At 37.8% G+C, this 13639-nt stretch overlaps 1 protein-coding gene across 17 annotated transcripts in view; it reads right to left on the reverse strand.

The window, feature by feature from the left end:
- ptk2aa (protein tyrosine kinase 2aa) overlaps nucleotides 1-13639 on the reverse strand; it is a 102670-nt gene that overhangs the window by 25661 nt on the left and 63370 nt on the right. For 11 of the 17 annotated variants that reach the window (XM_053228595.1, XM_053228592.1, XM_053228594.1 and 8 more), the window contains 8 exons: nucleotides 11879-11933; nucleotides 8457-8597; nucleotides 8091-8168; nucleotides 7241-7348; nucleotides 5266-5383; nucleotides 4855-4885; nucleotides 4413-4477; nucleotides 1896-1985 (listed from right to left, as the gene is read on the reverse strand). In XM_053228595.1, coding sequence (XP_053084570.1) covers nucleotides 1896-1985; nucleotides 4413-4477; nucleotides 4855-4885; nucleotides 5266-5383; nucleotides 7241-7348; nucleotides 8091-8168; nucleotides 8457-8597; nucleotides 11879-11933 — 686 coding nt within the window. The remainder of the gene's footprint in view (nucleotides 1-1895; nucleotides 1986-4412; nucleotides 4478-4854; nucleotides 4886-5265; nucleotides 5384-7240; nucleotides 7349-8090; nucleotides 8169-8456; nucleotides 8598-11878; nucleotides 11934-13639) is intronic. The other 6 variants (XM_053228589.1, XM_053228590.1, XM_053228591.1 and 3 more) reach the window with 1 other exon arrangement.

Raw genomic sequence — 13639 nt, forward strand, 5'->3', positions numbered from 1 at the left:
TATTAGGATTGCAAAGGGTGCTTGTGAAAGGCCTTGGACTTCAGATACAGTTCAGAAAAGAAGTAGAGGTATTTCAATTTATAGCTCCATACTTCCATGTATATAGCTCTGATTAACAGTTCACTTAATGTTCTACATCACACACTCGAATGATTTCATTTTATTATGTTCTACATCACACACTCAAATGATTTCTGTTCTAGTAAACAAACACTAAGCAGAGTTCTGCTATCCGGATGTCTTCTCTAGTGGTGAGTATCTGAGAGAAGATTAAACCAGCGGTTGTAGTTTGAGTATTTAAACATGCTTTAGAGAAATATTACTCTGTTTATATTCTTTCATGTTCCCCCTGCAGACCACACACCCACATGTGACACGAGAAGGAGTTGGAGAGTTGGAGTAGGACGTGGAGATGGTCAGAAGCAGTGGCTAATAAGACTAGGGATTACATAACAGACTTCTGTTTGTTGTGTAAGTTGCCAAAAAACATACAACAGAAAAGTGGTTAAAATAAAAATAAAAAGCCCTTATGGGTTAGAGTTCCATATAACAGCCCAATTAAGCACAATGTAACATTCAAAGTAAGTCTCAAAGACTATAAAATATAATTACGTTAGATGGCATTTCGTTTGTATGCGCTTGTTAAACAATATGAAATAAAGTGTTGACGTGGCCTCCAGCGCTCCAGTCCTCTGTCTCCAGCGGTATCCCATAAGTCTGTGCGTTGAAGCCTCACCAGATTTCTGGCAGCAGCATTACTACAATCAGCAGGCCAGGCTATTCTGGGGCAAATGAGACTAACTCAATCTGTGCAGAGCTGCCAGACCTCTGCAGCTCATATCCACTTTCTCAGCACAAAGGGGCAGCAGCAGGGGAGCTGCTCAGAGCCTTTCCCTCCATGTATAAAATATATATTTAAAAGAAATTATATAACAGTTACATAACTATTCATCCTATGTTGTATGATTTTTAACAGCATCTCCAGAGACCTGTAAAATAACTTTATACAGCAAGTCTAAACTCACAGAAATGGAACAAACAGCACAAATGGGAGCATGCCTCATGTTCAGTCATTACTGTTAGAGTTACTTCACACAGAAGTTGTTACTCTAATTCTGTTCCTTGAATTTAAAAAATGCAATGAGGATAATGCAATGAAGAAAATTAAAACAAGAATGGGATATAAGGCCACTTCATACAGAAATCACAGCATAGTCAAAGTATGAAAAGTCTTTAAAAAGTTCACGGAAGTCCTGCATTGAAAAAAACAAAGCAAAATGGTTCTATTGCGTAAAAATATGCATTTTATGCTAATCTAATCAGGTTGTTACTATTTAGATGTGTTTTCCTACTTTATCTTCACCTGGCAGACAAGAGTGACATAAAACAAGGGCCTTTTTTCCACTGTACAATGTACCCTATAAAAACAAAACAACAAAAAAATCTTTTAGGGGTTTTAGGATCATCTCATCAGTGGAAAAATGGTTCTAAAAAAGTTCTTAAAACCTCAATGATTCCTAAATTGATGTAAAATTATCTAAAATGATCCTTAAATGAAATAAGTTCCTTTTTGTAGTCTGTACTGGAACCTTCGGGACCAGAAACCTTGCCCTGTGTTGATTGTTTTTGAATGTGCAGTGGAAAAAGATTGTATCATTAACAAAAAACAACAACAACAACAAAAAGTCAGCGCACCGATATCAAGGCTTGCAGGTCTTCAGTTCACTACCCTAGGAGGAATAGACTTGAGATATGGGCTGGAGAAAAGTAGATCTTTTATCATAGCTAATAAATAAATGGTAGAAGAGCAGGGGCGTTCGTGCACACAGCAGATGAGCGTTAGTTTAAAGCACACACAAATAGACACACATATATAGAGATCATGTGTAGGCTACCCTTAGGTGGAGAATCATGGGAGCAGAAGACAAAAGGGAGGAGGAAGCGGCGAGCTTTAGCTGCTTTGGGTGGTGTTGGAGTCACAGAGTCTTCAGAAGAAAGAGAAAGTAGGAATGGAAGAGAAAGAAAAAAGGAGAACAGAAAGCAAATGAAACAATGAAATGGAATGGACAACACATTGTGTACAGCTTCTACTAAAATGATGACAAAATGCGTAAATGTTTAAATGAATAATCAAGGCCCGGTTTCCCAAAACAATCTAATACACTGATAACTGTAAGGTGGAGGATTCTTACACTCTACCACGTAACACACACGATCAGATAACATCTAACAAACCATACACTGATAACCTGACCAATAATGCCAAGAGGTGCTTTTTACACTTCCTGATTCTACGTAACAAATGTCATCATAGTAGGAAAAAACACAACAGCATGGTGAAATTTATGAATAAGGATGTTGAGGCACCATGCAGTTTCAATTTCATTCATTATTTAAAGTTAAGAGCTGTGTCATAGACACTCTGCAAGGTCAGATGAACTTTTTCAGCTTGTAATCATATAAATGTAAAAAAAAAATTGTAGAGACAACCTGAAGTACATTTACTTTCCAATGTTACCACTCACTGGTTCATTAGCTTGAAAAATACGACCTGTCATGTTAATGTTCTCAACGGAGAGCACAAATGTTTTCTTTTGTTTTTTCTTCCTTTTAAAATAAATTAACAAAATATTCCCATTTTTCAGGCAAGACATTCATTCCCAACAGGCAATTAAATGGAGTTGCACTTCTTCTGAATCTGAAATGGCATGGTGCGCAGTGTAGCTACTACAAAGCCAATATGTCACTAGTGAGCATATATAGTGAATAGAAGTTCTTGTGTCAGAAATTCTCAGGTCACCTGACAAAAAGTGAAACTGATGAAATATTGATGACAAAAAACATCATTGTGGGTAAATAAAGACAATCCTTTTTTTCTTTAAATTTAATACTACTTCATGACAGTTTTGTTTGAGAAAGAACCTGTTGCAGTCTAAAACTATGGACTCATTAATATTCTAATATATTTAAATACTGCATCTAAAAAGCAATTTTAAAAGAATTTGTCAGCTACCATATACAGCTATCATACTGTACTTGTAACATCACAAACTGCACATAAAAACATAAAAATCTGTTTGCAGCTATCACAAGCTTCACATGTGTAACAACACAGCACATCTGTAGAAAATGGACATTCACACGCACACATTCACATAGGCACACACAGCAACACTTCGCTCTGGCTTCATCGCTGACCCGTCACACAAGCAGCTCTTTCACATTCTGACTGCAGCTCATCAGCACGTCAGCAGCGATTCCTGCTCTCTGCGTCTCAATCGGCTCTTTCTGCAGCATTGCTGCCCTCCGGCTGAAAACACTCACTTACTACGCTCAGTGCAAAATCTCTCACGCTTTCCTTTTCCTTATCTCTCTGTCCCTCTCTCTTTTCCATATAATGGCGGCTAAAAAGAAGGAAATTGGCATGGAGATGAGACTGAATGCAAGCGAGGGATATAATGAAACAGGTATGAGACGGCGTGTGAGTGTTTAATTCTTCTGTCTCTCTAAGACACTCGTGAGGATGTGTGTTTCCTGTTGATGGGGCACTTCTGATCCTGGAAGCTCAAAATGGCTCAGCTACTTCTGGCATCACACACACTGTTGCAGCTGCATTCTGGATGACACCTGCTGCTTCTCTTTTCTCTCTCCATATTTACACGCTTCAATCTTTAATCTCTCTCCACTTCCTTATGTGTTTGCTTGGATATTCTCCACGTATGAGGTTGAAATATTTAATCAATATCAAAAGCACAGAGGCTAACGTGGCCAAAACGTGTCACATGACCATAAGCCACATCGCAAATAACCAACATTAGCTAAGTTCCCATTAAGTCAAGAGGAAAAAATGAGTTAGGAAAAGAATAGCTCAAAAAAAAAAATAAATAAATAAAAGCTGTATATCAGAGATTTAAAAAAATAGTGTTATGTAACGCAATTCTTATTGCCAGCCAGTATTTATCCAAAGAAAATGGCACAAAAATGGCCACTAATTGCACAAATCTGCACGATACTGCTCGCCATGGTGTTATTTTACTGAAACTCCTGCTTCTCCCGCTTTTGATTCATTGGTTTGTTGTATGAGAAATATTATGAAAAAGATATTACACATAATTCATTATTTTTCTATTTCAGCTGTATTTCCTTCCAAACATTTTGCATATTGACAAACAAATTAATTACCATTAAAAATTATTATTGACAATTCCTTTTCCTTCACCGACCAATAGAAATGCTAACTGATTTTTCAATAAAACCTGCCCTGCATGTACAATGCAGCAGAGAAGTGTACAGCAAATCATTTATTTGATGTCATTTCATTTTACAGGAGTTTATTTGATACTATTTTGTGTCTTCAACAAGGACACTGAAGCACTTACACTAACTGCAGTAAGTGTTAAAAAGGTTCTCACCTGATACAGAGATGGCACGAACTCCTGCTCGGACAGCTTCTAACCGCTTCTCACTGTTTCCAAGCCTGTAATGCAAAGTCAATACACAGATCAATAAGACTTGTGGTGTTAAAATGGCCTTAAAATATTTACAAATCCCAATTCTGCAAGGTTTACCCTGCAGTATATTGTTCTGAGCACTCAATGCTTAATACACACACATTAACAACTGCGTAGAGATTATGTGCTTTGCTGGTGATGTTATTTAATGCACGTTTACTTAATATTTAATGTGTACAAATTTTATACTTTCCTTAATAGTTTATTACATTGTTAGCCATTACTAACTGGGGAGGAGCAACATGTGTTTATTGTCCCTTTTCATGCCAAAAAAATGCCAAAAGTAACATACATACAAAAACAACAACAACCAAAACCCAACCCACAGACAGTTTGTACTTACTTTGGGATCGACGGAAGCGCTCTCTCTCCCTCTGTTGGTCAAGAAAATAAAGGAAAAATTACATAAATAAATTTCGGCTTTGGAACATTTTAATATTAATTTATAATTTTAATACAATCTTACAAGAAGTAGCATCAAGAAATCTATGACTGTATAAATTCAGCCTATAATCCTTTAAAAACTGATAGCTTTCATACAAATCAAATTGCAGTACGTTTGTTTGTTAAATCATATATAGTGCTAAAACTTTCTGCTTCTCCACAGCTAGACGGACTGGTTTGGAATGTTCTTCCTCACACAATGCGTCTATTCAGTGTCCGCTCTAGCTGGAGTCGAGGCAGAATCAGGGCTGCATTTCATCACACACCAGCTTCATCTCGTAATAAACCAGCATGAGGAAGGATGTTTTACCTTTCTGCGGCCTGACGATGAAGGACTGGGTGACGCCGTTGACCAGGCGACAGTAGCCATCGATCAGGTCGGCCATGTTCTCTGCGGTGTTGAAGGACGGCGTGGTGACGGTGAGAGGCTGGACGAGATGAGACGGACAGAGACACAGAGACAGAGACAGATCCACAATGAGTCATCATCAGTCCAGCCAGCCGAGCGGAGCTGTCACACAGATACACTGCTAATGCTATGATATGAACTGCTCAACTACAGCTCAGCTGCAGTAACACCCACCCCTCACCCTCTGCACCCACAGACACACCCCTACAAACTATGCACACACACACACACACACACACACACACACACACACACACACACAATTAATTACACTGTCTTTTACAAACACCATCTATAGCCGGTTCTCCAAAGACCATCAGGCTTGTAATGCATAACTTCATTATTATTAATGAAGTTAATTAATTCATATGATGAATTATTATTATTATTATTATTATTATTATTATTATTATTATTATAAGTCACTTATACTTATATATAAACTATTTCATATCTGTTTCAAGCCATGTAACTAGTTTGGATTTTGTCTTTAAAGTGGGGATGTTCAGAAATAAAAACTACCAATAACTACAATAAATACATAAGGCCCATAATATGATTATGTTAACAATAAAAATAATAATAATAATAATAATAAAAATAATAACTGGTCGTGATCATAAAGGGGGTAGGGAAATATATTTTTATACTGAAACTGTTCCCTTCAAAACACACAGGGTTTTACATTAAACATAAACATAATAACTATTAGGAGCAGACGTGCAACTATCAGAAAAAGTAACACACAGAGAGAGTGTGTTAGTGACTTTTAGAAAAAAAAATCCTTTAATATCAGCTCTTAGCTGCAGGACAGAAATGAAAGAATCCATTCATGGTGTATGTGTATCAGAGGAAGAATGAAGCTCAGTGAAATCTGAGAGAGAGAGAGAGAGAGAGAGAGAAGAGAGAGAAAAGGACAGAAAGGAGAGTGAAAGCAACCAAGACAGAAATTGTGTGTGTGTGTGTGTTTCTTTGGGAAAACATGGACTCTAAAGCTCCCAAGCTAACACCTAAAGGCCTAATGACAGAAACAATTAACACAGATCCACCATCAATTATGAAAAGACTAACCTCAATCTATGATCATTTTACTGTTCAAATACTAGCCACATTTTCATTACAGTGACCAAAAAAAAATCTATATACAAATGTTTAAGACCCTAGTTTCTACTTAACATAAGTCAATCCAAACAAAGACTTCCTAAACTTTAGCTAGCATAATGCATGGATCTGAGCATAAATAAACTCATGTCACACTTTATTTAACGTAGTTTACACTTTTTTTTTTTTTTTTTTTTAAGTATGTGTTATTATGTTATGTGGTATTAGGCTATGTGTAAGTAGCTCACTTTCAACAGGCATTATCCAAGTCAGCTTTTCTGTGCCAGAATCACAACTGACGAATTTGGCTTCACTGTGTGTATGATTGTTGTGTAAAGACGAGTTAAAGACGGATTTTTATGTGGATCCTGGTTTGCTTAAGAAGTCACAAATTGTGGTAACTATATTAGCAAGACAAAGCCATTATTATGGATCACTTACATTTTTCAAAAAAAAAATCTGAAACAATTAAATTTATGATCAAAATGGAGCTGTAATATCTGTCTGGAGCAGACTAAAAATAGACTAACTAGTGCTCTGAAGGCATTAAGCCTAAACTGTTCATTTTTTCATCAAAGATATTGGGTGTTGATATTTGTTAATTAAAAAAGCTGTTTATTTCATAAGCTTATGTAAATGTCCTATTATATCATTGTGTGTGTCGATGTTGAATAACTCAAAAAAGAATTGGAAAGGATCATTTGTAATTCTTCTTTAATCCATGCCAGAAAAATGGAAAATGCATGTGTTTTAATGTCCAGAGCCTGTGAAATACCTCAGCAGCCCCGGCCACGTCCAGCTGCAGCATGCCTTTCCTCTCACGCTCCTCCAGGCACGAGTACTGGATGCTCTGCACCTGCGTGAAGTTAGCCAAGTGTGTCGGCTGAAAGAAGAGAAGAACACACACACATTTAGAAAGCTGATAAGACATATTAGATGAATGACACAATCTGATTGGCTAATCTCAATTTGTGTGTAAAGTTTTTTCATAAGAACATTACTTGCTCTACTTGCTCATAAAACGGTTGGCTTAGAGTTACGAAAGTTATACAAGTTCGATTCTATTCCCAGACTCTGGCCTATATGTTTCTGACTGTGTATACACAAACCTAGAATTTCACAATCCTATCCATGGAGACTAGCAAGCGGAAAATCTGATCATCTGCCGTTAGCCAAAATAGACAAGAACGTGGAATCCAATTCAGTGAGTCTCTGCTCAGGTGCATGGCAAAGCAAAAGCTAGGAAACCGGAGACGTGTGGAAAGACAGTATAGAAGTTAATCTCAGTAAGGTCAGCATACTCAAACATGAGCCTATAGGTAAATCTTCATGAAGTCATTACCCAGGACATTAATTTTTAGTATAATCAAAGTAAATAATTTTTGATGGGCACATGCACATAATAGTTTCTTCCTTTGTTCTCTCACCTTTATTCGTTTTTTCATTTTGAATTTAAATTTTCTTTTGCTTTTTATTATACTTTTCCTTTTTTCTCCCTTTAATAGTGGCTTTAATAGTCCAAAAAATATAAAAATATATATTAACTGTATATATTGCTTTTTATAGTTCTCTGAAGAGGGCATGGTGGTGGTGTAAATGTCTGTAGGAGTGAGGATTAAGCTTACTGTTGAGCCTTTGTCCGTCAGGTAGCTGATGCCTTCCTCAGGACCGATAGCCAGCTCCACTGAGATAACCCAGCTCGACTGACAGACACACACACATACAGATACAGGAGTAATTTAGCACATCAGTTATCAATCTAATATTACCTAGTAACTGTCTATCTAATAACTACCAAAGATCATTTTAGGATTTAACAGTATTTGGATGGTTAACCCTAACCTTGACATTTTGTTATGTCTAATCAAGCAGATAATCCTCTCACAGCCAACAGGGGGCAGTAAAAGACTGCTTACAGAGAGAGAGGCACCCCTAGGCAATGCCTCCAGAACCTTTAGCCAAATTCCCACACCTACATACACACTACCTACCCCCAGAGCACATTTAAAGCACTCCTTGTCAAATCTGTAGACTGGCGCGAGGATCTCGAAGAACTTGAGAATGCTCTGTTCATCGTTCAGGCTGGCAAACTGCTTAAATGTCTGCTGAATCTGTTTCCGCAAGGTTTTAGCCTGCGGTGGACAGGAAAAAAAAAACTGATAAGTGGTTGCAATGGAGCATAACTCATTCAGGTTCTCCAGCTCTGCCTGGAAGACAAATTCTTATCATGCATCTATATGAATAGAAAGACTAAAAAATGTTGATGAAATAATTGTGTGCATGTGTGTTAGAATAAAAGAAAGCAACAGTATTCAGTGTTTATAAACCAAAATTTAAATTTAGAACATCTTTTCTTTTTTTTTCATTCATTGTAATTATAACCACATTATGGAGATCAATCAAGGTCATAATCTCCTTTAGCAATGAGAATGAAAATAACAAGCACTAAACAGCTATAATAAATACATCGGATAAAAAAAGAAAGGTGAAATAAGTGAGAACTCCTTGGCATCTAGCAGAGGTGTTGTTAAGTTCGAAACCCAGATACATGAGCGACCAAAATCGTAATCATAATCAAATTATAGTTTTCATATGATCTTCTTATAAAGTTCATTTTATAGGTGAGAGAACACCAGACTATTTGCAGGTAATAACCTCATCTACAGCAGTGTCAACATCGCTAACAAGAAACGGTGGACAAGATGGCTACTTTTTCTCCCTAGATGCGTGTCACGCAATAGTAAGCAAACAGTGAGGCAAACCTCTAGTGTGACTGCTACCTAATAATAAGCAGCTCCCTCATTTACTGAAGAAAACATAACTGCTACCAGAAGCAAATGCATGTTTTTCAGTGTATTGCCTTGTCTGCTGGATGAATTTTATTCGTGTTTGGTCTGAAAAAACATAAAAGCACAGTTTTCAGGTGGCTCTCACACTGCCATAGCAAGAAGTCAAAAATAATAAATGCTAGGGCTAAACTCTGAAATACTTCTGCTACAGGTAAATAAACTAATTTAAATAGATAAGATAGAAAAGAAGAATGATAATGAGAACATAATGGGATAAACGTATAAAACAATATTAAAAACACATATAAGATGCTTTCAGGAACACATTCAGGTTGTTATACGGCTTTTAAAGCAGAGTCTGGCCACAATTTTTTAAAATTATTTTTAAAATATATAAAATCTTATTCAATATATAAATATGATGGTGTATATTTATCTGTGCCTGACATTTAAATGACTGGATTGCATTTATTTAAAAAAAAAGCAATGTACGCTGCTATCATAAAGGGTGCAAAAACTTTTAGAATCTGTCCTACACAAAATAAGAATATTTTCACTAAACATGGTCAAGGATAGGGGGAAAATGGCATTCCAGGGATGGACAGAAAAAAACAGATCACATCAAACAGGCTGGAACATGTGAGCAGTATGTAACAGTGTATAAACCGCCCTTTCCTGACAAGAAACAGAGAGTTGTGTATCTCTCCAAGCATCTACTGAGGAATCATGGGAAAGGCTTGGTCAAAGAACAGAGACCCGAAGAAAGCTGCAGCTAGAGAAATGCAGCTCCTGAATTCCCCTTCATCTGCACTAGTTCATTTATTTCACAGTGCTTATAGAGAATCAATCCAGAATTAACTACTAATTTTAGCTGACCTTCTCTGACTCACCAGATGTCTCTGTATTAGAGGATATGGCACGAGGCAAACAGTGCTGATTATTCAAATCTCACATCTGAGTGCTCAATCATTTCTTCCATGCTTAATTTGATTATACTCACTATTGAGTCCAGTGTCTGGACTTTATTACCTGACAGATGGCCATGGCTGCAGTTTAGCTCCATGTGTAATAACATGAACCTCTGCTGTGTCAATACAGTGTGTTGAAAAATGTGTCATCTGCCAAGACCCAAAACATCTCTATAAAGAAGTATCTTTACTTTTTTAATACAAAAGCACTCCATTATGGTCCATTATAGAAAAGAATGGATGGGAGGTGGGTGCCAATACTTTGGCATGCATTTTAATAAAGGAAAGTGGGTTGTGATAATATCTGGGTCTCTGGGGTGGGGTAGATAGCAAAAGAACACCATATTGCGTGCGTGTGCACGTGCACACACACACACAAACACACACACACACACACAGTTAACAATGACCTCAGTGGTCAAGGGACACCCCCCTCTCTATACTGAGCATCTGTCCGTGGATGTTTTGCAGGGTCACAGAGCACACGGGGCACTTTGTAGCACTGCTGCTCGCTACGCCTTCAAGTGTGCCGCAGATTTATCTCCCTCTACACACACATTAGCTCACAGCTCAGCGGCACAGCTCAGGCCTTACACATCCCCCTAACAGCTAACAAACAGACGACCTTCAACATCTAAATCCAACACAAAACAGAAGTTCATGTAATATTAAAAATGTTTAGAGGTACAAAAGTAGACAATGAGCTCTAATCCCTATATGGACAAGTGACTACATGTTTTAGACAAAAATAAAATTAGGCCAGACACAAATGATCAGACATAAACAGGTCATTCGAATGCACCAGCCACTCAGCCAAATAAAAGAACACGGAGTGAGTTCTACTGATGGATGATCTCATTCAAAATACTCCAAATCCAAGACTTGTTCTTTCACATTCCTCATTTAAAAAAAAAAAAAAAAAAAAAAGACATCAAGACCTTTTCCAGATATTTAAAATTTTTCAAGATTTTCTGGTCAATTTTAAGGAATAAAACAAATGTAAGAAATAAAGCATTACTCGGAGTGCTGTTACAAGAAAATGATAAAGGATGGGATGGTGTGATGTCAGTATAACACTATCGATATAACAATGTTGCTGATGGTGACTCTAGAAGAACGTGAACACTAGAAGAACATGTGTGGTTAAATTTCTACAGTGGATGCCCCAATACTAAAAATATTAGTATTTTGTGTTTACGTTTTTGCTGTGTTGCCTATATTATTGGTATGTAAGTTATGTTAGCCGACTGGAAAATTACATGTTTAAATGGGTGTGTAATAACAGAATAAATAAAGCCTGTTTTACTGAAACACATGACTGTTAAAAGCCCTTACCGTGTCCCAGTTGCATAAACCGATACATAATGACACTCAACAGGACCACTAAATGGCTTTTACATCTTTTTTTTTTTTTGGCAGGTCAGTGATTCTCGATCTGCTCTCAGCGATTAAATGGTAAAAGGTAAATCACAAGCAGGGAAATCAACCAATATCACACAAGCCTACTACTGAGTCCTACACGAGTCGAATGAGGTGTACTGGGAAGCTGGAAAACATCAAACTGTGCTTCTACTGAGCTAAAGGATTAAAGTAGTAGAAGTTAATCCTAATGCCTGTGCAGGTTAGAGCCATTTCTCTCACACTTTCTAAACTCACCTTGACTGAATCCAGCAGACTCTTGGGGAAGAATCGCCTGAGACCGACATCTTTTCTGGAAAACAAAAAAACAAAAAAAAAAACAGAACGGTTTGGAATACAGTCAGTAGAGAATCCATATATCCAAAATGTCTAACGCCCAGCAAAGATTCCTGCCAGAAATCTTCCAACATCCTCAAAGGAGACATCCATCTGTGTTCCAGATCGCTCAGAGACACTCCAGAGGAAGATGCTCATTAAGCCTCATCTTTTTCAGCCGTTTTTATCTGATCTCAGGATAGATGGATGGCATTCAGCAGGGGACAGTGGCCAAGGTTTTAAATATTTTTAGTGCAGTTTGCCACGTTTTTGATTTGAGTTTTATTACACAGTACTCCCACATTTCATTTTTAACATACTGGAGTTCTAATTCTTTATATATGAACTGCAAAATAAATGTGCATTTTCCTTTTACCCCGTTCAACACCATGGGGGAGGCAAACTTTTATACTCAACTTTTTTAATAACGCAACTGGCACTCAGGGTTTTGGAAGAGTCATTTCAAAGTGCAGACTTTTTGAGTGTTAAATCATCTTCAGTCTCCAATCAATCTTCAGTCCAAACTGCCCTGCTTAACATGGCTTGGCACAGGATCCTATAATATTGTGTTAATACAGTGTTATTTATGAGCTGTACATGTGGCATGTCATTTTTTGGGTCCCTGGAGGACTAGTGGTTAGGCCACAGTGCTCTCACCACTGCAGCTCAGGTTAGATTCCCGGCCAGCGTGCAACAGTTCACTCTCAGTGCCGGTCCCAAGCCTGGATAAAATTGGGGAGTGTTGCGTCAGGAAGGGCAACCAGCGTAAAAACTGTGCCAAATCAAATACGCGGACCAATGATCCGCGGTGGCGACCCCTAACGGGAGTAGCTGAAAGAGAAACAACAACATGTGGCATGTCATTTTTAACCATGTTGAAAGCTCTGATTGGGCAGTGCTGGTAGGAGTCCAAATCAAACACAATCCTGTTCTGTCATCATTATAGCCACAAAAATCAAAATGAAATTGCTCAGATTTTCAGAGTGATAAAGGGAAACCCAGTCTAGCACACTACTCCTGTCTCTTGCCTGTCTGATGCTTTCTAAATGTGCGATCCAAATTCCTTGAGGCTATAACTGGGTGAAGCTGTCACTCAGATTGCAGCTGGTTTGTGATTGTACGCGCCCCCCTCGGCCTGTCGTCCCCTTCTCCAATGAGCCAGCGGGCTGCTGTGTGTTCACATGCAACTAAACCCAATGACCTGGAAGTGACATTGGTGCATGTGAAACCCCACAAGGGGACAAGGGCTGTGTGTGTGTGTGTGCTGGAATGTGCGACTGATGGGATTGTCAGCAGTGTTGTTCATTAGCAACGCTGATTTTGTGATCTGAAAATTACAACCCCACTTCCTCACACTCAGTGCCAGGATCCAGTTTCTGGCTTTTCACACTCAAAATATTATCAGTAAATTAATGGCATACTTTTATTGGTAATTAATTGGTGTTATTTACATTTGCAGTTTTCAACCTATATTTCACCAGGATGCTCACAATCAGACTTGCTTTGAAGGTCCTGTTATACAAAATGTGATGTATTACAAAATAATATACAATGCATTCGGTGGAATTTACTTTTCAAACACTATCACCAGAGTCCCCTTTCTACTTACACTATAGTCTCAGATTCTATTCGTGATTTGCTCATAAATGTCATATCCTATAAACCTACAGTAAACATTCATTT

This window comes from Pangasianodon hypophthalmus, chromosome 23, assembly GCF_027358585.1.
Source record: "Pangasianodon hypophthalmus isolate fPanHyp1 chromosome 23, fPanHyp1.pri, whole genome shotgun sequence".
Classification (NCBI taxonomy): Eukaryota; Metazoa; Chordata; class Actinopteri; order Siluriformes; family Pangasiidae; genus Pangasianodon; species Pangasianodon hypophthalmus.